Genomic DNA, 27354 nt, shown 5'->3' on the forward strand with positions numbered 1-27354 from the left:
TAATATATAAAAATCAACTATCTTTGGTCTAGAGGTATTTGAACTATGATATAATAATAATATGTACATGTTACTATAATAAATTATAATCAGCATTTTACTAAAATATAATTAATAACCCTACACAGGGTACAACTCTTGACACTACTGTCACTATATATATATATCTCTATGCTAAAACAATAAATTATAAATAACATTTTTATAATAATAAATTACAATCAACTGCCTCTCACGACACGAAGTCAGTCACACGACACTGTTCAGTGTACACTACAACCAGGCCATCTTCAGTGTCCCACGACACCCTTTTCATCTCAGTGTTCCACTACGGTCCTATGCATATCTCAGTGTTCCACTCCATCGTACGTCCCTCAGTGTCACACTACGGTCCTGGCCCAGTTCAGTGTAACACTCCAACCTTTTCTTCATGTAATGTCCCACTAAACAGCATCTGACGACTCCGGCCCACAGTTGATCAACGTAGACGGTGAGTCCACAGACATCACCGGTAGTCCAGTAAATCCTCTCCAAAGGCGGTTGACACACCGCTAGCCGAACACCATGCTGCAAGCTCACTGAATGCGGCCGTCAAGTAACTGAGGCCAACAGACTCAGTGAGCTGCGGTGAGCGGTTCTTCTAACGCCAGTAGATAGGTACGATTCGGTGGTCAGGTACCTACTGCATAGACGTGTACCCTGAGGAGTTCAGGTACTTAATGTTGAAGCCAGTAGACGTGTACCCTTCGGTGGTCAGGTACCTACTGCTTAGGTGTGTACAGCGAGGCGCTCTGGTACATACTGTTACTAAAGCCAGTAGACGTGTACCCTTCGGTGGTCAGGTACCTACTGCTTAGGTGTGTACAGCGAGGCGCTCTGGTACATACTGTTACTAAAGCCAGTAGACGTGTACCCTTCGGTGGTCAGGTACCTACTGCTTAGGTGTGTACAGCGAGGCGCTCTGGTACATACTGTTACTAAAGCCAGTAGACGTGTACCCTTCGGTGGTCAGGTACCTACTGCTTAGGTGTGTACCGTGAGGCACTCAGGCTCTTACTGCTCTAAGGCCGGCTCAGCAGCCCCCACATTGGGTTTGATGACGCACCCAGTGGTACTGCCGGCCGGCAGGTTAACTATTTAACCGCTAGTTTGGCAGGGGCCGCAACACCCCCACCACAAAAGGACCGACACACAAAGATCAATGTAATATGTATCCCGAACCGTCATCCCGGATATGATCGTCCAGAAATCATTCTAGATAATCATTATCCTCCCGGACAGGCCCCCATATATTACAAAAAAGTAATTTTTAAATGAAGATGTTAAGATTTACTCCTTTTGTAATAAAGAGTTCGGGATACATAAATACACACATTAATATAAATTAATCTTTAATATATAAAAATCAACTATCTTTGGTCTAGAGGTATTTGAACTATGATATAATAATAATATGTACATGTTACTATAATAAATTATAATCAGCATTTTACTAAAATATAATTAATAACCCTACACAGGGTACAACTCTTGACACTACTGTCACTATATATATATATCTCTATGCTAAAACAATAAATTATAAATAACATTTTTATAATAATAAATTACAATCAACTGCCTCTCACGACACGAAGTCAGTCACACGACACTGTTCAGTGTACACTACAACCAGGCCATCTTCAGTGTCCCACGACACCCTTTTCATCTCAGTGTTCCACTACGGTCCTATGCATATCTCAGTGTTCCACTCCATCGTACGTCCCTCAGTGTCACACTACGGTCCTGGCCCAGTTCAGTGTAACACTCCAACCTTTTCTTCATGTAATGTCCCACTAAACAGCATCTGACGACTCCGGCCCACAGTTGATCAACGTAGACGGTGAGTCCACAGACATCACCGGTAGTCCAGTAAATCCTCTCCAAAGGCGGTTGACACACCGCTAGCCGAACACCATGCTGCAAGCTCACTGAATGCGGCCGTCAAGTAACTGAGGCCAACAGACTCAGTGAGCTGCGGTGAGCGGTTCTTCTAACGCCAGTAGATAGGTACGATTCGGTGGTCAGGTACCTACTGCATAGACGTGTACCCTGAGGAGTTCAGGTACTTAATGTTGAAGCCAGTAGACGTGTACCCTTCGGTGGTCAGGTACCTACTGCTTAGGTGTGTACAGCGAGGCGCTCTGGTACATACTGTTACTAAAGCCAGTAGACGTGTACCCTTCGGTGGTCAGGTACCTACTGCTTAGGTGTGTACAGCGAGGCGCTCTGGTACATACTGTTACTAAAGCCAGTAGACGTGTACCCTTCGGTGGTCAGGTACCTACTGCTTAGGTGTGTACAGCGAGGCGCTCTGGTACATACTGTTACTAAAGCCAGTAGACGTGTACCCTTCGGTGGTCAGGTACCTACTGCTTAGGTGTGTACCGTGAGGCACTCAGGCTCTTACTGCTCTAAGGCCGGCTCAGCAGCCCCCACATTGGGTTTGATGACGCACCCAGTGGTACTGCCGGCCGGCAGGTTAACTATTTAACCGCTAGTTTGGCAGGGGCCGCAACAACCCATAATTAAGATTTATTACCCATTACGTGGAGAATATTACACTTGACAAAATAAAACATATTATTTCCTCTACCCTACATTCTGAACGCCACACAACACATATTTATTATTATTATTATTATTATTATTATTATTATTATTATTATTATTATTATTATTATTATTATTATTATTATTATTATATCCATGGGGAAGTTCTAAACGTGTAAGGGTTACTTTTACCGCGACGAAATGAGGTTTTTCATGTTAAGACATAAGTGGATTCCCTGTGGGTTTCCTGCTGGTTCCTACACTGACTTGTGGGTTCCCTGCTGGTTCGTAAACTGACTTGTGGGTTCTCTGCTGACTTGTGGGTTCCTGCTGGTTCGTAAAAGGACTCGTGGGTTCCCTGCTAGTTCCTAAACTGAATTGTGGGTTCCCTCCTGACTTGTGGGTTCCCTACTGGTTCCTGCACTGACTTGTGGGTTCCCTACTGATTCCTGCACTGACTTGTAGGTTCCCTACTGGTTCCTAAACTGACTTGTGGGTTTCCTGTTAGCTCCAATCCTCACTTTCGGGTTCCCTGTTGGCTTCTAAACTAACGTATGGGTTCACTGTTGAGTGCCAAACTACATTATGACTTCCCTGTTGACCCTCGAGCCTCCTGTTGCGTTTCCTGCGGGAGTACAAACTTTCAAATACGCAGTACGCGCTATGTACGCGCCGTAGATGCGTCAAGAGTATTGTTATGGGGAAGTGAGAGTTGTTAGAGTAAAGTTCCGCGGAAGGACGACTCATGTGCAAACCCAGGAGTAAACAGGAAGAGTGAGGGGGGAAAATAATGATTCTGGAGACCAGACGTGAAGGCGAGTTACGCCTCTTGTGAAGGGGTAGGAGGTGAGGGGTGGGGGACTTGAACTGGAAGAGGGGTAAGAATGGAAAGTGAGGGGTTGGAGTTGAAGAAGGGGTAGAAATTACGCGGATGAGGGTTATGTAACTGAGAGAGAGGGGTAAGGAGTAAGAGTAAGGAGTTTATAACTAGGAGAGAGGGTAGAGGGTGAGAGTGAGGGGGAGTGGGAGTGAGGGGTTTATAAATGAGAGAGAGGGTGGAGAATGAGAGTGAGGGGAGTGGGTACAATTGAGAGGGAGAAGAAATTAAGAGGAATGTGTACATAATAAACCTTTAAATTTTCTGTTTTATACTGAACTAGTGCGCGTCATTATCATTGTAAGTTGTCGTGGTCATTAAAATCGTCTTCGTCAGCGCAACACATTGTCGTTGTCATCGTCAATCATCGTCATCATTATCACTGTACGTTGTCGTGGTTATCACAGCCGCTGTCAGTAATTTCTGAGGTGTTCACTACGTGGCTGTGTGTTGCTGTCGTCGTGGCTGCCTGAATGATTGTCGTCGTGGCTGTCTGCATGATTTTCGTCGTAGCTGTCTGCATGATTGTCGTCGTGGCTGTCATCGTGGCTGTCGTCGTGTCCTGTTTCCCCTTGTATGGTAGATTAACATCTCGTAACTCCCTTAATCCACACCTTCCCTTCTTTTCCCTTCCCTTCCTTTCCTTTCGCTTCCTTACCCTTCCCTTCTCTTCCCTTCCCTTTTCACTTGTCTTCGTTTATCCCTTTCTCTCCACCCCTAGTTATTGTTGTTTTCGCCTCTCCTTTCTCATACTTTTTCTCCCACAACTCTCCACTTTCCCTCATCTCTCTCCCCACAACTCTCCTCTTCTCGCTCCTCTCCTCCTTTCCCACCACTTCACCTCACCTCACCTCTTACCCCTCACTTGTTTTTCTACTGCACCTCATTTTTCTCCTAGTTAAGCCACTTTCCACCCTATCCTTTTCACCTCATTAACCCTTCACATTTCCTCCTCTTTCTTTTTTTTAATTTCTTCTTCCCGTTTTCAATTTCTCTCATTTCTTTCACTTGTCCTTCTAGTATCTTGCTACGTTATCTTCGCTCTTGTACCGTCTTATCTTCGAGGCTTTGTTCTCCATTTTTTGTCCTATCTCTCCTTCTTTCTCATCTTCGTTTTCTTACTCATATCTCTCCTTTGTCCTCTTCATTTCCCCCTTCTTCAAATCCCTCCTTCACATTCCTCATTTTAATTCTCAGCTCCCTAGTTCCTCTTCCTTTATGCCTTCTCAACAACTCTCATCTTTTCCAAAAAACTTCAATTTCTTTCTTCTTTCATCTGGGCTTCCTTCCTGCTTCCTCGTTATGTTTACTTCAAGAGTTTAGTCGGTCGTTCTCATCCCAAGAGCTCCCTCGACTTTCTCATTCCAAGAGCTTTCCTGACTTTCTTCATCCCAAGAGCTCCCTCGACCTTTCTCATTAAAGGAGTTTTTCTGACTTTCCTCATCCCAAGAGCTTCCTCGACCTTTCTCATTCCAAAAGCTTTCCTGACTTTAATCATCCGAAGAGATCCTTCGACCTTTCTCATTAAAGGAGTTTTTTTTAACTTTCTTCAACCCAAGAACTCCCTCGACCTTTCTCATTCCAAGAGCTTTCCTGACTTTCCTCATCCTAAGAACGCCCTCGTCCTTTCTCATTCCAAGAGCTTTCCTGACTTTCCTTATCGCAAGAACTCCCTCGACCTTCCTCGCCTAGAGACCTTTCTTGATCTCCTTGTTTCCAAGAGCTTCTTTGAGTCACTCCATGCAAAATCTTACTTCGATGAAGGTAAACAACAAGTTTCTTCCCCTTTCCAGCACTTCTAATACGATTTTTTTGCAAGACTGAATCTCTTCATCTTTTATATAGTTCAAGCAGTGGAAATGTCGTGCTTGAGGGCGACGTGTAAAGTGAAAATTATGCAGAGAATTTGGAACGTGGAGATTAGAAGGTGTGGGGGTTACTGAAAGTATAATTCAGAGAGCTGAGAAGGGGTTATTGACGTGGTCTGGGCATTGGGAGAAGATGGGGCAAAATAGGGTGACTCACAGTGTATATAGATCTGGGGTTTAGGGAAAGAGGGGTATGGGTAATCTCAGGAAGAACTGGAAGGAGAGGAATAAAGGAAATTTTAAGTGTTGGAGGTTTGAGCAACCCCAGGACTCAGGTCCTGTTAGCCGGACCTGAGTCCTGGTGGTGGGAAGTACAGTGATTGCACTCTGAAGGAGGAGTGGGGGTGGGAAGTACAGTGCCTGCACTCTGAAGGATGGGTAAGGGATGCTGTAGTTCAGAGGATCATTTGAACCGTGATGTCAGAACGCTTCTGACAAGACAGCAATTGAATGAATGACAGTGAATGTGCTTCTTCCTTTCTGAGTCACCTTACCTCGGTGGAAGATGGCCGGTATGGTAAAAAAAATCAGAGATTAGCCTTTGCACATAGTTTAGATTATTATTATTATTATTATTATTATTATTATTATTAGTAGTAGTAGTAGTAGTAGTAGTAGTAGTAGTAGTAGTAGTAGTGGTGGTGGTGGTAAAACTTGAAACCCGTGTAAGTCATACATCTGGGGAATGAAAGGCAATCAGGTAATGTATACAGGAGAAGAGGTTACTAGCCTTTTTCTCCCGGCATTTTAGTCGCCTCTTACGACACGCATGACTTACGGAGGAAGAATTCTGTCCCACTTCCTCATGGAGATTATTATTACTGTTATTATTATTATTTTTATTATTATTATTATTATTATTATTATTATTATTATTATTATTACTATTATTACATTCATGGGAGAGACTGCTTAACCCTTAGGGGTCAAAGGGGAGGAAAAAGACCAGAGACAGGAAAAATTTTTCTACTGTCGCCAAGGAGGCTGAGGGTATAACCGGATTTACATATTTGGGTCGTGTGTTGTCGACTCTTGAGGACACACCGGGTGCCATCCTCGCCAGATATTGCTTGAATACATAAAAAGATAAATATTATATATATATATATATATATATATATATATATATATATATATATATATATATATATATATATATATATATATATATATATATATATATATATATATATATATATATATATATATATATGGTGTACGAATCCAGCGCTCTTCCAGTAGGTCATATAGGTTACAGTAAGATAACGACACCAACTACAAGTCATCTACAAGTTTTTTGTAATCACTTTCCACTTAACAAGAACAATAGTCTCCACTACTGTTGGAAATAAAGACACTGGTGGTAGAGATTACTTTTAAAATAACGTTTAGCCCAGTGGTGGACTTTATCAAGTATTAAATGGACTCATAGCTACCAGTGTCTGTATTTCCGAAAAAAAACTAAGTGGTTATAACTGTGATCATAATTATTGAAGGAGTGGATCGGGAAGCCAGCGGAAGGCCTCGGTCAGATGACCAAAAGCTCCAACGGCGGGTCATCATCTGACTAAGATCCGCGTCAGGAAACAATTGTTCTGTTTCCTGAAGAACCTTATCTAACCTGTATTGCCGTTTTTCGGTTTTTGCCGTTGTCTACTTCCACATATGTTGTTTTTACGGTCAGTGTTGTAGTCTGAGTAAATCGTAATATATACTCTTATCTACACCTATTTTTTTTTTTAATAATTCTTCAAGTTTCTCGGCACCATACTGCCTCACACTTTAGTAAAGAAAAGACACAAACTGGCGAATAATCTTTTATTGGGACAATAATTTTGAGTTGTGCGACGTCAGTCTTCGGTGTTGTCGTCAGGGCATCACGGAGATCCACCTTTTTTTAAAAATGCAGTTGCGACAGATGCTCTGCAAGTATTCAAAACTCTGAATATATGTCTGAGAAAAAAATCTTCAACACAATTCAAAAAAGATGGAGATCCACGTAGATTTATTATATTTATGGGTTAAATCTAAACATTGAGGGGTGTGAGAAAAGGTGTACCACGAGAGCTACCGGGCTGTGGGATGAGGTAGACACAATCAAGTCACAGTAGTGCTCTTTAAAAGATAATTCTATTGTAATCTCCGTGGCTTAGTGGCTATCACATTCTTTTTATTTCTTGCCAGTTGCTCATTACGACTAATCTTGGGCTTATCATGGGCGATATCCTGAGGAAAAAATCTTGTGATATGAATATGTATTTTGAAAAAAAATTAACAGTAACGATTTGGCACAGGAGTAGACCCAAAAACCTTACTTTCATTCACTTGGAAACTCAAAACCTATAGTTCTGTTTTAAAACTAGTTTTAAAGCCTAGTTTCTAGGTCATTGATAAGTATATCGTCTTGGTCTTCTGCAAGTACACACGAGGGATATGGTGTCTACAGTATGCTACCGTCTACCTTCTACAGTTTTTAGCATCGACTCACTATCGAGAGCTATTGAGTGACGTCTATAGCTGACAATGTAACTATTTCTAAAAAAAAAAAAAGTAAATACAACTCCCCTGATCTATACGACATTTTTCAAAGTTTGAGCAGAAGTTGTGTTTATTTAACTCTCCCGTCACGCCGGATGGGTTTTCTTCTCATATTCAATTACACAGGACGGAATGTAAACACGAGGTAATGAAATCTGTCAGCCTGAGCTAGACTTCACTAGGACGGTGACCATGCAGTCAAGCATTCTACTGTGGGTTCAATAGCAACTCCAGCTCTGAAGGTTACGTTGGGCCGGCCTCGAGTTACGTATATAAGAGGATTACTATTTCCGAAAGCATCTATCACAGACAGATTTTGTGGAAAAGTTGACGTTATTAAAAGAATACTGACAAGGATGTGTTTTACGCATTGTAAGAATTATTATTATTATTATTATTATTATTATTATTATTATTATTATTATTATTATTATTATTATTATTATTATTATTATAATCATCTTGAATTAAAAAAAGTGCCCTGTTATAATTTATACCAAACTTTATTTCAAAACTTAGGTATACAAGGTCAAACAAAAGCCAAGTATTACTGCAGAACAAACAGAAAGATACGTACATATGTTATTCTGATGACAGATTGTTAATTCCATACAGAAAAATATGTGCATGAACACACACACACACAAACTTAATACTTATTCACAATTCACCAAAAAACCGCATTTAGGAGAGGACCTTTATAATGACGTTCGGCCAGTGCTGGGCCATGGTCAAACAACAAGTGGGGAGAGAATAGTAGAGAAGGCCTGAAGGCAAAACTTTCTCCCAACATAACTGTGCATTTGTGTTATTAGTGATAGCTTGTCCCGCAGCTCGGTTGCTAGCGCACTTAGCTCACATTGTAGTCCGTGGTTCGATTCCAGGTACGGGTGGAAACATTAGGACGTGTGTTGCCTTAAGAAACTTGTTGTCCCTGTTCACCTAGTAGTAAAATAGTTACCTGGGTGTTAGTCGACTGGTACGGGTCGCATCCTGGGATAAAACTGACTTAATGTGCACCGAAATGCTCTGCATAACAAAGGGCTTTTATATAGTAGTATATCATTGATGTCAGCTATGGTCTTTAAGCATTGTACATGTACTTGTAGAAATAAAGATTATTATTATTATTATTATTATTATTATTATTATTATTATTATTATTATTATTATTATTATTATTATAAACTACTCCTGATGTTTATATAAAAAAACTGGCAAATGCTGCTTCCACTCTTTCACAGGATAATGAGGATAAAATTTAATTACTGGAATAACTGGAGGCAAGATGAGGGTTAACATGTAAAAGACACGTGTTAAGAAACACTGTGTTGCTTCCTGACACGTGTCAAGAAACACTGTGTTGCTTCCTGACACGTGTCAAGAAACACTGTGTTGCTTCCTGACACGTGTCAAGAAACACTGTGTTGCTTCCTGACACGTGTCAAGAAACACTGTGTTGCTTCCTGACACATGTCAAGAGAAACAATGTTGCTTCCTGACACATGTAAAGAAACACTGTGTTGCTACCTGACATGTCAGGAAATTTTCAACTATTTCAAGTACCGTCTACACAGTTTTAGCAGGAAAGTTGCTCTCCATTATAATATGGTATAAAATTTATATATAAATGCAAAAGTTTTGAGTCGGCTATAATAGCTTTATGGGTAAAAAATCGAACAATCAGACACTAAGCGCATACCACAAACAGTCTTCAACACGCGCCACAAACACTCGTAAACACACCACAGCATGAACATCAAAATGGTATACAATACCGACAGGTTGTTAGGTAAGACACATATGCAACAGTTAGACAACTTTATTCCGAAACGTTTCGCCTACACAGTAGGCTTCTTCAGTTGAATACAGAAAGTAGGCAGGAACAGTAGAGATGTGAAGACGATGTAATCAGTCCATCACCCTTAAAGTCGTAGAATTTGAGGTTGTCAGTCCCTCGGCCTGGAGAAGTTCAGTTCCATAGTCAGTTCCTGACTATGGAACTGAACTTCTCCAGGCCGAGGGACTGACAACCTCAAATTCTACGACTTTAAGGGTGATGGACTGATTACATCGTCTTCACATCTCTACTGTTCCTGCCTACTTTCTGTATTCGACTGAAGAAGCCTACTGTGTAGGCGAAACGTTTCGGAATAAAGTTGTCTAACTGTTGCATATGTGTCTTACCACACACCACAGCATTCCTCAACAAACACACAACAAGCACACAACAAACACACTCTAATGCTCAGAACAACATCTCTTGAACGCCACAAACTGAATTCAAGACGTTACAAACACTCCTCAACACATACTCTCTAGAAAACACAACAAACACTATAAAACACACCACAAACACTATCCAACACACTACAAAAGCTCCTCAGCACATACTACGAAAAAAAAAATATTCCACACAAGGCACACACCACAAATACGTTTGTCAACACAAAGCATGAACAACCTTCACAAGACTTTAGCCAACACAAGGATCAAAAGGCCACTACACACTGCGTCACTACCATGATTGGCTCCATATTGTTGTACTCGATGGCCTGAATGTGTAGGTAACTGGTGCAGTCGATGTCTGGCTTGCGCAGGTAACTGGTGCAGTCGATGTCTGGCTTGTGCAGTCGATGCCTGGCTTATGCAGGTAACTGATGCAGTTGATGTCTGGCTTGTGCAGTCGATGCCTGGCTTATGCAGGTAACTGATGCAGTTGATGTCTGGCTTGTGCAGTCGATGCCTGGCTTGTGCGGGTAACTGATTCAGTCAGTGCCTAGCTTCTGCAAGTGACTGTTAAGGTAGACGTCTGGGATGCAGCGTTCACATGACCCTTGCATACATGCAGCTGGACTAAACATGGCCGTTCTTAACAGCAATCCGTGTGTTTTTCTGGCCATCAAATCCACCAAGAGAAGCGCATTGCTGCATTCATTCTAAAATAATTCGTGAAGCTCAGTAATTTCACAGTATCCGGGTTACTCCAGCTCCGCGGCAAAAGATAATAACTTAGTTATGAAAGAATAGATCCAACAAGCAATAGATTTAATACGATGAACTGAGGCTTTTCATATTTGCGTAATATGCCTGAAGGAACTAACTCCATGATGCGTATTTATTTCAGGCTCTGAAGTAAAGACTATTATTATTATTATTATTATCATTATTAATATTATTATTGTTATTATTATTATCATTATTAATATTATTATTGTTATTATTATTATCATTATTAATATTATTATTATTATTATTATTATTATTATTATTATTATTATTATTATTATTATTATTATTATTATCATTATTATTATTATTATTATTGCTGTTATTATTATTATTATTATTATTATTATTATTATTATTATTATTATTATTATTATTATTATCATTATTAATATTATTATTATTATTATTATTATTATTATTATTATTATTATTATTATTATCATTATTAATATTATTATTATTGCTGTTATTATTATTATTATTATTATTATTATTATTATTATTATTATTATTATTATTATTATTATAGCCCACTGTTTTTCAATAATTAAAATTACAATGATTGGAAGATGGATTGAGAATATGTTAACTAGTGCTAAGAGCTGGTTAAAGTAAAGCTAAGAGCTATTTTAATTAAAGCTAAGAGCTGATTTAACTAAAACTAAGATCTATTTTAACTAAAGCTAAGAACTGTTTTAAATAAAGCTACTAGCTATTTTAACTAAAGCTAAGAGCTACCCTGAGACAGTTCTAATTATATATTCCCCTGTTATTAGATCAAACCTGATTACCTCCTCAGAGGAGCTGTCTGATCCCTCGAGGCTTGACAATTCCCAGTGATAATAATAATATTAATAACAGCAATAATAATAATAATAATAATAATAATAATAATAATAATAATAATAATAATGTACATTCCTTAACATGTTGTATACATAACACTGTGAACTGCGAAATTGTATTCCTCTGTGCGTATATTTATACTTAATTATATATACCGCTTAATATGCATGGTTTATGAACACGGGTATGTACATAGGTTTATACACGGTTATATATGTAAGTCACTATTTACACATATATGCTGATTTGTACATCGGTATAATCATGCATATCTATACAAAACTAATATATATATAATATATATATATATATATATATATATATATATATATATATATATATATATATATATATATATATATATATATATATATATTAGTTTTGTATAGATATGTATGATCATACATACGATCATACATACATATGATGATCATATATGTGTGTGTGTGTGTGTGTGTGTGTGTGTGTGTGTGTGTGTGTGTGTGTGTGTGTGTGTGTGTGTGTGTGTGTATATATATAATCTCGCGTAGGACACAGGCAGTATTCTGTGTTGACATCAGTGATGTATAACTAAGGTCGATCATCTTTGTTTCTTCAACAGTTTAACTTCGTGGGGAAGCTGCTGGGTCCTAAGGGTAACTCCATGAAGCGACTACAAGAGGAGACGCTGACGAAGATGGCAGTCCTGGGCCGCGGCTCTATGAGAGACAAACAGAAGGTCAGAATTCAACGTGTGTTCTTGCGATGAAGGACTGACAGCGTCATACAATACCGTGGCTGGAACAATAAACACACACACACACACACACACACACACACACACAGATGACCCCAATTTAGGAAACTGGAACTTATAGTGACGTTTCGGCCGGACTTGGACCATTATAACAAGTCACACACAGTCATTAACAAGTGTGACTACTTAATGGTGCAAGTCGAACCGAAACGTTGTCATAAGTTTCGGTCTCCTAGGTGCGGGTTATTGGTGTTGTGATAATGATTAGAACGTTCTATTTATTTTTATCTACCCAATACGGTGCTGTAAACGATGTTAGCCGTAGTCTGTTTTCCTGGCGTCTGTTACATCCTCCCTCTTTATGAATTGCCTAGTAGTAGTTACATTAATTATCCATTTATTGAGGAGTATAGAGACAGACAATATAATAACCTATGTGATATGTCAAGATATCTTATTAATGAAATAATATACCAGATATATTAAGCAAATATCCTAAATTTGCTTGTAACTAATAAGTAAACTGCAGATATAAATCCAGATGAACTCCTGTAAACCCTTTAGGGGCCGAGTTCCAAGGCCTTCTGTGTCTCCATATGCTCTTGCGCTACCGTTCACATGATGGATATCGGATGCACGATAAACCAGCCGCTTCGGTGGCAAAATCTGAGCAGAATTAGGCTTGTTCATGAACGGGGCTGCGGGGGCGTTGACCCCCAAAACACCCTCCAGGAATACTCCTCCAGGCACGATGTCCAGTTTTCAAATTGTTCCTTATATAATGTTTATATGTTTCCAGTGGCCGTTACGCTTAATACAAGCAGCTCTGGGGAAGAAGACTATTGTTACTGTCGTTGGCTTGAGGTGGGATGAAGGATGTGCTGGGATAATGGACGGGGAGAGAGGAATGACATACTCAGAGGAGCTCAGGTTCAGCACTGAGGCTCATGCGAAGTTGCCAATATAGCCAGGTTGCTACCTCAGTAGTCTTGCAATATGCTTGACCCAGTTTCGATTCCCTCCACTCCTCGTAAGATTTTTTTTTATTATTACGGCATTCAGTACTCATGAATTTAGAGCAGAGAAACTTTGCGTGTTTTTCCATTCATTTTTCGGCTCGTATCTCCTCTATCTACTTAGGCAGATCATTTGTGTACCGCTGATCTCCCAGTCTTTCATCTTGATCGCCTCGGTTTCCACACAGAATACAACCTAAGACACGGAACTAAATTTTTACTTCTTTCTCTCCTTATATTTTTCACATTCGGCCATGAATAATCATTGCGTTCCATCAGACGGTGAAAGAAATAGTTCTTCCAACCGCCCCGTTACCCACCATCCTGATGTGCTCCCTCTGTTAACTTCATCTTCAGCTCATCCAGCTGTTTTCCAGTTTGTCAGCATCTTTCACAGCCTCACAGCATCTCTCACAGCATCTCTCCCAGTCACCCAGCACCTCTCACAGCCTCACAGTACCTCTCTCGCAGCCTTTCAGCCTAGCCTCTCAGCACCTCTCACAGCCTCCCAACATGTCACCCATTTCTCACAGTCTTCCAACGTTTCTTACACCCTCTCAGCATCTCACACCCTCAAAGTGTCTTTCATAATCTCCCAGCATCTCTCCTCTCACCGTTTTCCTCTGTTTAACATCGCTCGTTTAACATCGCTCCTGTGGCGTGGTCACAGCTTAGCCCTCCACGTCTGACTATAAAGCCTTCACCAGCTTCAAGAGACCACCTCCCCTCCCACACGAGCTTCATGCATAATGACTTACATCTAAACTGTCTTCCGATTTGGGAGTATTATTCTGCGCCGTCTGATGTTCCTCTCGCTATAGTAAGGAGTCATTTCACGATCCTGATTTGGATCTTCTCCCTCAACTGCCTCCTGGCTGATGAAGCAATAAGTTTCCTGCCTGGGACAGACTGCCGAAAACAACTTTTTCGTGCAGCTGTGAAGCGATCAGTCTATGTCACTTGAATACTCGTCTTAACTGTGCTCTTCCGAGCCTGAAAGCCTTCTTTAATGTGCATGTGAAAAATTACTCTTGAACATTAATTCAGCTAGAGTCCTCGCATTTGTATATATACATATATACACAAACGTATAGATTGTAGGTAGTGTAAATCATTTCTTAATGAAACTAGATGCGCCAGTCGCCATCAGCATCAGCTGAAAAGAATTCCAGCACAGCCACAATAAACTAGCTAGACAATGTGCTACTCTGAAGAGGAAATCTCCACGGCTCTGAGATCGACGCAAGTGACTCGCGATTAGAGGTCGGCGGATAGAGCCTTTTCATAAAATACATATAATAGTTATTTTAAAAACCCAAGTAAGAGCAGTGTTACCTTATGCATTATCGCTTAAGATCACGTCTTAGAAACATGTTTATGACATGTTCAACACAGAGATACCAAGACAAGCATGAACAAATAACAGAGGTACCATAACAAGCACGAAAAAAAGCAGAGGTACCAAGACAACCACGAACGAAAAACAAAGGTACCAAGGCAAGCACGAATGAAATGCATAGGTACCATGACAAGCACGAAAAATAGACGGGACCAAAGCAATCCCGAGAAACGGAGAGGACCAAAACAAGTACGTACAAAACATAGAACACTGCAAAACACTACAATATACATTAAAGCAACATAACACAGCTGTTACAAGTAGTTCGTCTACTTTAGTCACCGTTGCCACAAGCGTTTATATTCTCCCTGCACCGATTCCCCCATTAAATTCACAATGTCGTAAACTTTGCTACACTAAACTCCGTTTCCGAAGGCGCCCCCAATTTGCATACTGCTACACTGCACATACGTTGGATCGATCATCTGCTCGGTACTGGGGACTCCTGCTCCCGTCCAGGCTGGCAAAGTCTTGTTACGAAAGTGGAGTTTGTCTCGCTGTTGGAGGACAGAGGATAGAGCCTTTACCATTCCTTCTGCTGGATAGTAATAGTGATGTCAAGCTTGTATCTGTTGCCTGGCAGTAACAAATTGGAGAGGAATGATAGAGATTTGTCGCGTCTCGGTGAAATCATTTGTCAGAAATGTTATTACTACACAAGTGAGCATAGAAGAGGAATCAAACTAAAACTTGATTAATCAGTCATTAGCGATAAAATTTTTTAGTACAGTATTTCCATTTCCGAGAAATTAATTGCAATTTTGCACCACGCGGCAAGTTAAGAAAATGAAGCTTAATTCAAGTCTGATTATAAATAGTCAAGTTGTGACACTCTGGCACTTTCCTCCGAGTCTAGGAAAATAAACATCGCGAGTTTAACGAAGAGAGACTTGATGTCTTGCACTCTAATGTCGTGAGAATAAGTGTGTTGATCAACATCTTCCGCCCGAGCTTCATGAAAATGTTGAGCTACAGCTCCCTGACCTCATGAGATAGTTGAGCCACAACTGACAAATGTTCGCTTTCTTGAGAATGTGCATTTACAACCCCTGGGAATTTCATTTTAAGGTTACCGAGTTGCAGCATAAGGGATACTTTTTTTAGTGGGCCGGCGTTATCAGAGAGGGGGAAGGGTGTGTACACCTCTCATCGTTGCACTTGCTATGCCAACGGTTTTGCTAGACTATGCTTACGGTTTTACTAGACTATGCTAACGGTTTTGCTAGACTATGCTAACGGTTTTGCTAGACTATACTAACGGTTTTGCTAGACTATGCCAACGGTTTTGCTAGACTATGCTTACGGTTTTGCTAGACTATGCTAACGGTTTTGCTAGACTATGCTAACGGTTTTGCTAGACTATACTAACGGTTTTGCTAGACTATGCCAACGGTTTTGCTAGACTATGCCAACAGTTTTGCTAGACTATGCCAACGGTCTTGTATAATAAATCCTCCTAGCGGAACCTGAACAGCGTTAACCAGCGCCTTTAAGTTTACCAATAAACTGAGCCTGGCTTCCCTGATGCTCTCTCGCAGAGGCTGAGTTTCCATAATAAATTCACCTGTGAGTCTCTGGTGTTGGGGAAGCCAGGTTATGAGACAGACATCATGTACTGAAACACTCATTGCAGAGTTTCGCTCATGACTGGACATTATACATGATAAAGTCAAGTCACGAGCGAAACGTGACAATAAAGAATTCACTGCTTGTCGCTTTAAGCTAAGTTGGTGTGTTGATAAGGAAATCAGTGTATGAAGGCGAACTATATTGACTATTGCTAGTGGTGGTGATGATAAATAGTGGTGGTTAATAGTGGTAGGGGTGATTTATAGGGTTGATTCATGATGGTGGTTAATAGTGGTGGGGGTGATTTACGGGGTTAATTCATGGTGGTGGTGATACGCGGTGGTAGTGGTGTTGATGATTCATGTTAGTGGTGATGGTAATGGTGGTGGTGATTAATATTCGTTATGATGATAAGGATGATAATTTTTGTAGTGGTGACTGCAGTGGTCGTGTTGACGACTGTTAGCGATGATGGCAGTAGTGATGTCAGTAGTGATGTCAATAGCGGTAAAACTAGGGAGTGTTGTGGTAGTAGCTGTGCGTGTGTACTCACCTAATTGTGGTTGCAGGAGTCGATTCATAGCTTCTGGCCCCGTGTGTGTACTCACCTAGTTGAGGTTGCGGGGGTCGAGTCCGAGCTCCTGGCCCCGCCTCTTCACTGATCGCTACTAGGTCACTCTCCCTGAGCCGTGAGCTTTATCATACCTCTGCTTAAAGCTATGTATGGATCCTGCCTCCACTACATCGCTTCACAAACTATTCCACTTACTGACTACTCTGTGGCTGAAGAAATACTTCCTAACATCCCTGTGATTCATCTGTGTCTTCAGCTTCCAACTGTGTCCCCTTGTTACTGTGTCCAATCTCTGGAACATCCTGTCTTTGTCCACCTTATCAATTCCTCTCAGTATTTTGTATGTCGTTATCATGTACCCCCTATCTCTCCTGTCCTCCAGTGTCGTCAGGTTGATTTCCCTTAACCTCTCCTCGTAGGACATACCTCTTAGCTCTGGGACTAGTCTTGTTGCAAACCTTTGCACTTTCTCTAGTTTCTTCACGTGCTTGGCTAGGTGTGGGTTCAAAACTGGTGCCGCATACTCCAATATGGGCCTAACGTACACGGTGTACAGGGTCTTGAATGATTCCTTATTAAGATGTCGGAATGCTGTTCTGAGGTTTGCTAGGCGCCCGTATGCTGCAGCGGTTATTTGGTTGATGTGTGCCTCCGGTGATGTGCTCGGTGTTATGGTCACCCCAAGGTCTTTCTCCCTGAGTGAGGTCTGTAGTCTTTGTCCACCTAGCCTATACTCTGTCTGCGGTCTTCTTTGCCCCTCCCCAGTCTTCATGACTTTGCATTTGGCTGGACTGAATTCGAGAAGCCAGTTACTGGACCACATGTCCAGCCTGTCCAGGTCTCTTTGCAGTCCTGCCTCATACTCGTCCGATTTAATTCTTCTCATCAATTCTTCTCATCTCCGATTTAATTCTTCTCATCAATCTTCTCATCACGTCATCTGCGAACAGGGACACTTCAGAGTCTATTCCTTCCATCATGTCGTTCACATATATCAAAAATAGCACTGGTCCTAGAACTGACCCCTGTGGGACCCTGCTCGTAACAGGCGCCCACTGTGATACCTCTTCACGTACCATGACTCGTTGCTGCCTCCCTGTCATGTATTCCCTTATCCATTGCAGTGCCCTCCCTTTTACATGCGCCTGATCCTCCAGCTTCTGCACTAATCTCTTGTGGGGAACTGTGTCAAAGGCCTTCCTGCAGTCTAGGAAAATGCAATCTACCCACCCCTCTCTCTTGTGTCTTACTTCTGTTACCTTGTCATAAAACTCCAGGAGGTTTGTGATACAAGATTTGCCTTCCATGAACCCATCTGGTTTTCATTTATAATCTTGTTCCTTTCCAGGTGTTCGACCACTCTCCTCCTGATAATCTTCTCCATGACTTTGCACCCAATACATGTCAGAGAGACAGGTCTGTAGTTTAGTGCCTCGTTTCTGTTTCCTTTCTTAAATATGAGGACTACATTAGCTGTCTTCCATTTCTCAGGTAGTTGCCCAGTTTCAAGGGATGTGTTGAAGATTGTGGTTAGAGGCACGCACAGCATCTCTGCTCCTTCTCTAAGGACCCATGGGGAGATGTTGTCCGGTCCCATCGCCTTTGAGGTGTCAAGGTCACTTAAGAGCTTCTTCACCTCCTCCTCAGTTGTTCGTATGTCATCCAACACTTGTTGGTATATTCCCTCTTGATGTTCCCTTCTGTGCTGTCTTCCCACAGCCCTTCCTGTCTCTACCGTAAAAACTTCCTTAAATCTTCTGTTCAGCTCCTCACATACCTCCTGATCATTTCTTGTGAGTTCTCCACCTTCTGTTCTTAATCTGATCACCTGGTCTTTGACTGTTGTCTTCCTCCTGATGTGGCTATGCAACAGTTTCGGGTCAGTCTTGATTCTCGATGCTATGTCATTTTCATACTGTCGCTGGGCCTCCCTCCTTACCTGTGCGTACTCATTCCTGGCTCTGCGACTGATCTCCCTATTTTCGTGTGTTCTCTGCCTTCTGTACTTTTTCCATTCTCTATTGCACTTGTTTTTGCCTCCTTACACCGTCGGGTAAACCAGGGGCTCGTTCTGGTCTTCCCGTTGTTACTGTTGCCCTTGGGAATAAACCTTTCCACTGCCTCCTTGCATTTTGTTGTTACATATTCCATCATTTCATTTACTGGCTTTCCTGCCAGTTCTCTGTCCCACTGGACCTCCCGCAGGAAGTTCTTCAACCCTATGTAGTCCCCTCTTTTATAGTCAGGCTTTTCCCATTCAACTCCTGTTATTCTCTCCACTTGCAGCTCTACTATGTATTCAAAGCACAGAACCACGTGGTCGCTAGCTCCTAGGGGACTCTCATACTTGATGTCCTCAATGTCTGAGCTGCCCAGGGTGAACACAAGGTCCAGTCTTGCTGGTTCATCCTCCCCTCTCACTCGGGTAGTGTCCTTAACATGTTGGTGCATGAGGTTTTCCAGCACCACGTCCAACATCCTGGCTCTCCATGTTTCGGGACCCCCATGTGGCTCCAGGTTTTCCCAGTCAATCTCCCTGTGGTTGAAATCCCCCATAACCAGCAACTTTGCTCTGCTGGAGTGAGCTCTTCTTGCCACCTCAGCAAGTGTGTCCACCATTGGTCTGTTGCTCTCTTCATATTCCTCTCTTGGCCTCCTGCAGTTCTGGGGTGGATTATACATCACTGCAATGACCACTTTGTGTTCCCCAGACTGAAGTGTACCTGCTATGTAGTCTCTTTCTCCCGTCTCATCTATGCCTTCCATTTTCTCGAATTTCCCGAATGTGTATGTGTGTGTGTATGTGTGTGTATGTGTGTGTGTGTTTGTGTGTGTGTGTGGGTGTGTGTGTGTGTGTGTGTGTGTGTGTGTGTGTGTGTGTGTGTGTGTGTGTATGTGTATGTGTGTGTATGTGTGTGTGTGTGTGTGTGTGTGTGTGTGTGTGTGTGTGTGTGTATGTGTGTGTGTGTGTATATGTGTGTGTGTGTGTATGTGTGTGTGTGTGTGTATGTGTGTGTGTATGTGTGTGTGTGTGTTTGTGTGTGTGTGTGTGTGTGTGTGTGTGTGTGTGTGTGTGTGTGTGTGTGTGTTTGAACTTTATAATACATTACTTCATCAGAACTAATTTACGAGTATAATACGTAAAAAAATCCTGCCTTCTGGCCTTCTCTTCTCATATCACTTCGCTTGTGACTTGACGATGGTCCAGGAAGGACCGAAACGCCAAAATAGTCTACTCCTAAGTGCTGGTCTTTGGCATAAAGGAAATCATCTAAGGGACAGTCAGTAGGAAGACATTAAATTTATGGGTAGGCACTAAACCCGCAGGGAGTCATATAGAGCTTGGGGAATGGAATGCAATTAAGTTTGATTCTTGGAGAGGTAGAATAGATTCAATTTCTTGAATCAAGAGCACCTCACCGGCATCAATGCCTCACCCTTTCTTGTGAAGAGTGGCGAATAGGAGGTAATCAGGCTCGATCCGAGGAAAAGGAGGTAAGCTCTGATTTCTTGGATCAAAAGCCTTTCATCAGCATCACTCTTGACAATAAATGTTAAGTTGATATCGTTGTTTTACGAGGCAAAAACCTTTAAGATAACGAGACCTAAGAGTGTTATCTGGATGATAGAGAGCAGCAGTGCTGCCATCTCTTGGTGGTGTGGGGAAGTGCTGCCAACTCGTGGGAAAAACGCTAAACCCGTAGGAGTCAAACAATACCTAGGGAAGTGCAGTAATCATGTGCAACTCTTGGGTATCTTTATTGAGGAAACGTTTCGCCACACAGTGGCTTCATCAGTCCATACGTAGGAGAAACTTGAAGAACAGGAGGAGAATGAGGTAATCAGTCCCTCAACCTTGAGTCGATGTGTTCAGTCCATCAATCTTGAATAGAATACGGCATACGAGCGGAGAAGCAGCTTCTTGGGATCTTAATACTTAGGAATTCTTCGCTTGCCTAATTCTTGTGCACGACCTACTTCCACATTGAACAAATGTGACACCACCTGTGACTGCTGCACCTCTCCTGCCATACGGTTTATAAGCTGCTTCTCCGCCCGTATGCCGTATTCTATTCAAGATTGATGGACTGAACACATCGACTCAAGGTTGAGGGACTGATTACCTCATTCTCCTCCTGCTCTTCAAGTTTCTCCTACGTATGGACTGATGAAGCCACTGTGTGGCGAAACGTTTCCTCAATAAAGATACCCAAGAGTTGCACATGTGTCTAATTTATCAACATGTCGGTTCTCTGAACCATTCATCTACAAAGAATCCTCGGAAGGGGAGACAGAAGCGTGAGGGGGAGGGAGGAGGCACAAAATCCAAGGATCAAGAGCCCTTCACCAGCATCAGGGCACCCGTCTTAAAGAGCCCAACTCTTGGTAGAAGGGAAAGAGAGCGAGCATCGTCCAGCAACGTAGAAAATTAAAGACCGCTATTTCCTGTCATCACGACAGCGCAAACGCTCCTCTGATTGATGGTAAATTTTGCTAGATAACCAATAATCATATATCTGCTTTATAGCTGGGAATATGTCGTGCCGAATAGATAAAACCCGGTCACTTAGCAAGAACTCATTTCTAAAATTTTCTCTTATACATTTAAAGATATATTTTTTATTTATTTATTTTTTATTAGCACATTGGCCGTTTCCCACTAAAGTAGGGTGACCCAAAAAAAAAAAAAAGAAAAAATCATCATTCACTCCATCACTGTCTTGCCAGAGGAGCGCTTACACTGCAGTAATAAAACTGCAACATCAACACCCCTCCTTCAGAGCGCACACACTGTACCTCTCATCTCCAGGACTCAAGTCCGGCATACTGGTTTCCCTGAATCCCTTCAGAAATGTTAATATAAAAAATAATGATTTTGCACCAAAAGAACCTTAGGAAACTTACTAACATTATTATAGCAAGCGCAATTTAATTTATTCTAATCCAGCTAAACATATTTTAGATTCGTTTACAATACTGTAATAATAAACACGATGAAATATATTTTATTCGTTAGGTTCAAAATTATTTTTGTGATCTTATTGCATACACAAATTTTCACTTGCCTAATTCGGCAAGAAAAGCGTTTTTTTTTTAAGCCAAAATCCCAAGTTTTACCTATTCGGCATGACATTTTATATATATATATATATATATATATATATATATATATATATATATATATATATATATATATATATATATATATATATATATATATATGCAATAGGATCACAGTAAACAGGTGATTTCAGAATATGCAAAACAACCACTCTGAAAGAATAGAGAAATTCCAAGCGCTTTCGTGACTATTCACATTATCAAGGAACTATGAAAGTAAAGCATCCAAGGAAGCTATATAAGGGGACTGTTCAAGACAAGAATATATATATATATATATATATATATATATATATATATATATATATATATATATATATATATATATATATATATATATATATATATATATATATATTCTTGTCTTGAACAGTCCACTCGCCTAGCTCTTCCATTCTCTTGGTTGTTTCCTCCACTCACATTGCCCTTCTATCCACTCACCTAGTTTCTTCATCCACCCGCCGAGCAGTACAAAAACATTTTAGTCGTACGACCACGCCTTTGCCTCACCAAACTGAGCACCTCCGCTTTGTCCTTGTCCCAGTTTTGCAGGATCTTAAGTGAGAGTCTTTTATTTCCAAGGTCTGAGGTGGTACCTTGTTCAGTAAAATAATTCTCAAACTTTTGTTGCGATGTTCCAGTCATTGTTGTGTGTACTCGTAGGATCTTGACTTGATTCTGTCAACTTTCGACTTCTTTCACACTGTGTGATATTTTGTCAGCCATTAATCCCCTGATTTATTTAGTATACATGGCACTTTTGGTTTTATAGTTTGACGAAGAAAACACACCAGGGCAAAATATTCTTTTTATTGTGGTAATATTTTGCTCTAGGTAGAGCTTTATTGATCTTTTTTTTTTAAATTTCGTTTTCATTTAAATTTCATTTACTTGGTCACAATAAAGGTTTCATTTGCACTTGTGTGTTGTCATCACAGCTGTCACCAGTACGTCTCGTGCATACACTTTATTATTTTCCCTTCTGTTCTGCCTTGTGTGAGTGAATTGTACGAACGAGTACACACCCTCTTACAACTCAGTAGTGGTGTGTATGTGTATATGCCTGGCTCCTCTCTCTCTCTCTCTCTCTCTCTCTCTCTCTCTCTCTCTCTCTCTCTCTGTCTCTCCCTCTGTCTGTCTGTCTGTCTGTCTGTCTGTCTCTCTCTCTCTCTCTCTCTCTCTCTCTCTCTCTCTCTCTGTCTGTCTGTCTGTCTGTCTGTCTGTCTGTCTCTCTCTCTCTCTCTCTCTCTCTCTCTCTCTCTCTCTCTCTCTCTCTCTCTCTCTCTCTCTCTCTCTCTCTCTCTCTCTCTCTCTCTCTCTCACTTTCCCATTATTTAAAAACTAGCAGTCCCTCTCCTTCAGCAAGAATTTTCAATTTTGAATTCCCCTTTTCAAATCTGATTCTTCTAAATGCAAAAATTCAAGGTGGAAGTTAGTTCCGTGTTCTCACTCAGTAAAAAAAAAAAATAGGTGATCGACAAGGGAGAACAAAAAAAAAAAAGGAAAGGATTTGTTTTAAAAGCTTTTGTGTTGATACTTGAGGCTTAAGATGAGGTCCTCGAGGCTTCATCACCGTGAAGGAACCGAGCAAGATTTTTTTTTTTAATCAGATGACGTCATAACTTTGACCTGCGGCTAGAGTACGGAAAAAAGTTTTGCTTTTCCCCCTTCCCCCTATTATCCCCCCTCCCCTATCCCCCTCCCCTATCCCCCCTCCCCTATTCCCCCCCTCCCCTCAGATATCAGCGTGTAAGTGTTCGCAATAAAGCGAATACAATTTTTGGCTTCATATCAAGAAGTATAAATAACAGGAGTCCTCTGGTTACTCGTCAGCTCCATATATCGTTGGTCCACGCTAAACCCGCGTGGGTTATTGCCAGGAGTGGCTGGGGGCTCGATCGTCCTCCCGCTCATCGCGCGGCCCGATTTTCTGACCGGTTTAGCTGTTGGTGTTCTCATGGCATGGAGATGACGGCGCCAGGAGACAGGTACTTCTTGGCACCAGGAATCGATGAGAGGGGAGTGCTGCTTCCTCGGGACACAGGTACCTCCCCCTCAGGGAAGGTGGTGCCTTGATGCAGCTGAGGAGAGAAGGGAATGCTCTTAAACCGATGGTTAAGAACATTGATCTTGGATTGAACCTGCTCGACTCTCGTGCCCCAAACTCTGTATACTTCTTTACGGGTTTACCACTTCCCCTAAATACTACTACTACTACTACTACTACTACTACTACTACTACTACTACTACTACTACTACTACTACCACTACTACTACTACTACTACTAATAATAATAATAATAATAATAATAATAATAATAATAATAATATTAATAAAATAGTAATAAATAATAATAATAACTTCTTTGACAGGAAGAAGAGTTACGTGCTTCAGGTGACCCCAAATACGTTCACCTTCTTGAAGACCTTCACGTGGAGATCACAGCCTTCGCCTCGCCCGCCGAGGCTCACGCTCGCATCGCCTACGCTCTGGCCGAGGTCCGTCGCTACCTCGTGCCCGACAACAACGACGATATCAGAAAGGAACAGATACGGGAGATGGAGTTAATCAGCGACCCCCAGGCTGCCGGAGGAGCCACAGCAGCTACCGAAGGAGGCGGAGGAGGAGGCGGCGGCGGCGGCGGTGCTGGAGATCGTCCGCCTCCCTCCTTAACGCCTCCAGGTACGTCCTTAGGCAACTTTCCCGAAATAAAAAAGAACGTAGAAGTAGCTTCATGTTATGTGAATGCGATAGGACAAATCTTTTAAAGGTTTTGCCCCTCAAGGAAGGTTCCTTGATGTTGGTGAGGGACTCTTGATTTAGGGAATTGGATCTGTGCTCCAGTTCCCCGAATTAAGCCTGAATGCCTTCCACATCCCCCCCCCCCGGGCGCTGTATAATCCTACGGGTTTAGCGCTTCCCCTTGATAATAATAATAATAATAATAATAATAATAATAATAATAATAATAATAAAGGTTTTGCACTCCGGCAGGATAAATACGAAAGATGGCGACGAGTAAAACTGTGTATTTCTTAACTGTTATTATTCTTGTGGTAGACCAGTGACCTGTCGCCTTCCCGTAGCGTTTCCCTTCCAGTTTAAAAGGACTGGTCTGAGACCAAGCTGCAGGCGCGATAATCTCTTTAAATCATAAGTATATAACCAGCATTACAAACCTCATTGAATGTTGATGATCATCATCATAATTTTTTTTTATTAGTTTCGTCGAGACAGTCATTAAGAACTATGGTGTCAGTGACCTCATCCTATTGTTGAAGCATATTTCATGTTCAGCACATGTTTCCCTGCAACGCTGTATGACCCTTTGTGGGATTTGTACTTAGTTTTGGTTGTAATAATAATAATAATAATCTCATTGTTAAACGCTGTCATGATACTCGCTAAATTGTAGTTAAATTTGAATGTTAAATCGTCACATTTGTTGAAATAGAAGAGATATTGTTTTTATTATTATTATTATTATTATTATTATTATTATTATTATTATTGTTAGTAGTAGTAGTAGTAGCATCAGCGGTAGCAGTAGTGGTGGTAGTAGTGATGGTAGTAGTAGTAGTAGTAGTAGTAGTAGTAATAATAATAATAGTAGTGATCGTAAATTAAACATTATCAGTAATGTTTTACTTTTCCTAAATTACAGTCATGTTCTGTCATGTTCGGTAGCAATTGCACATTACAAATATCTAAAAACATTAATACATAGTGTCTCTAAAAATAATTACCATTTTCTCGTACGTTTCTGCTATTATAAAAAAAAATTAATCTGCATTTAGAATATCCAGCGCTGCAGTAAACAAGTTTTAAAATGACAGCATAAAGGGAACTCTCTGAATATTGCCGATACATAAAAAAAAATCTCTCTCTCTCTCCCAGTTCATCTCTGAGCTTGTACAAGCTTATTCCATTTTAGGCAAGGGATTTACGTATTCCGCGGAATCAAAGTCGCCTAAAGCAGAGGCAGCAATCTGTGTGAGTTAGCAGAGGTATATGTGTAAACATAGAAGTGGGGAGTTGAAGGTGCACTCCCCTTGATGGGACCAGGTCCCGCTCTCGCCTCATACCCATCACCTTACCTCAGTTAAAAATACTTCTAAGCTTTAAAGGTGTCTTGTATGCGGAGTATCGCTGGCGAGTGGCCGCGAGGTTTATGTTTTGGGTCGTTGGTAGGTGAGAGATTATGATAGAGAGAGAGAGACAGAGAGGTAAGGTTACTTGAAGGTAGAAGGTATAATCATCAAAAAACTATTGATGAAAGAACACAAGTGTGTTACACTTAGGACATACTTACAGCACATATTTCAGTCTTGGTATTGTAGTCAATAAAGATACCATATGTGCATGATCTTGGGGATTTTCATGGTTGGTTGGTAGCTTAAACGGATTTCAAGCTAATCGATTAGAAGAGAGGGCCATTACGCATGCATGTATCCTATTTACTAATAAAGAATATTTAAAGCCCTAAAACAGGGGTTAAAGTAATTATTAAGCAAATGAAAACTGAATAACATAAACCTCTCGTTCTACTAACCTGTGTGTGTGCATAGCAACATGTATGGAAAAGAAGAGGATGGATAGGAAGGAGAGAGGGAGAAGAGGGGTATTAATTCAACATTTAACTATTTTTACTGCCTCTGTAATCTTTGGGACTAATCTGGATTGCAAATTTTTGAACCATGTCTGATCAGTTGGAAGCTCCACACTGGTGTTGTGTACTCGATACTACTGTAGTACACGTCTTGTGTCATATTCTGAAGAACTCCTTGTTAGAGATCCTGAATGCTGTTTTCAGGCTAGATACACGCTACATACATACACACATGCAATAAGATCACAGTAAACAAAATGTACACACACACACACACACACACACACACACACACACACACACACACACACACACACACACACACACACACACACACACACACACAGGAAGGTCGCCGAGTTTGAGCAGAGTAGCTGCACAAAGACTTTGTATATTGAAAGAGATCAGGAAGACGACAAAGCCAAGCTCTAGAAGCGCTGGACACAATCCCTCTAAGGCTCTTCCTAGCCAGCATGACACAATACATTGCTGACGACAACACTGCAATTATTATACCGTGCAACAATAGAATTTCACCAAGTAATATTTCAATAACAAATGATCAATAAAAGTAAAAACATAATGTGCAATAATT

At 41.1% G+C, this 27354-nt stretch overlaps 1 protein-coding gene across 1 annotated transcript in view; it reads left to right on the top strand.

The window, feature by feature from the left end:
• LOC138853090 (KH domain-containing, RNA-binding, signal transduction-associated protein 3-like) overlaps positions 1 to 27354 on the top strand; it is a 248835-nt gene that overhangs the window by 203787 nt on the left and 17694 nt on the right. The window contains exons 3-4 of the mRNA XM_070087700.1: positions 12335 to 12451; positions 24523 to 24832. Coding sequence (XP_069943801.1) covers positions 12335 to 12451; positions 24523 to 24832 — 427 coding nt within the window. The remainder of the gene's footprint in view (positions 1 to 12334; positions 12452 to 24522; positions 24833 to 27354) is intronic.

The sequence above is a fragment of the Cherax quadricarinatus genome, chromosome 22, assembly GCF_038502225.1.
Source record: "Cherax quadricarinatus isolate ZL_2023a chromosome 22, ASM3850222v1, whole genome shotgun sequence".
NCBI lineage: Eukaryota > Metazoa > Arthropoda > Malacostraca > Decapoda > Parastacidae > Cherax > Cherax quadricarinatus.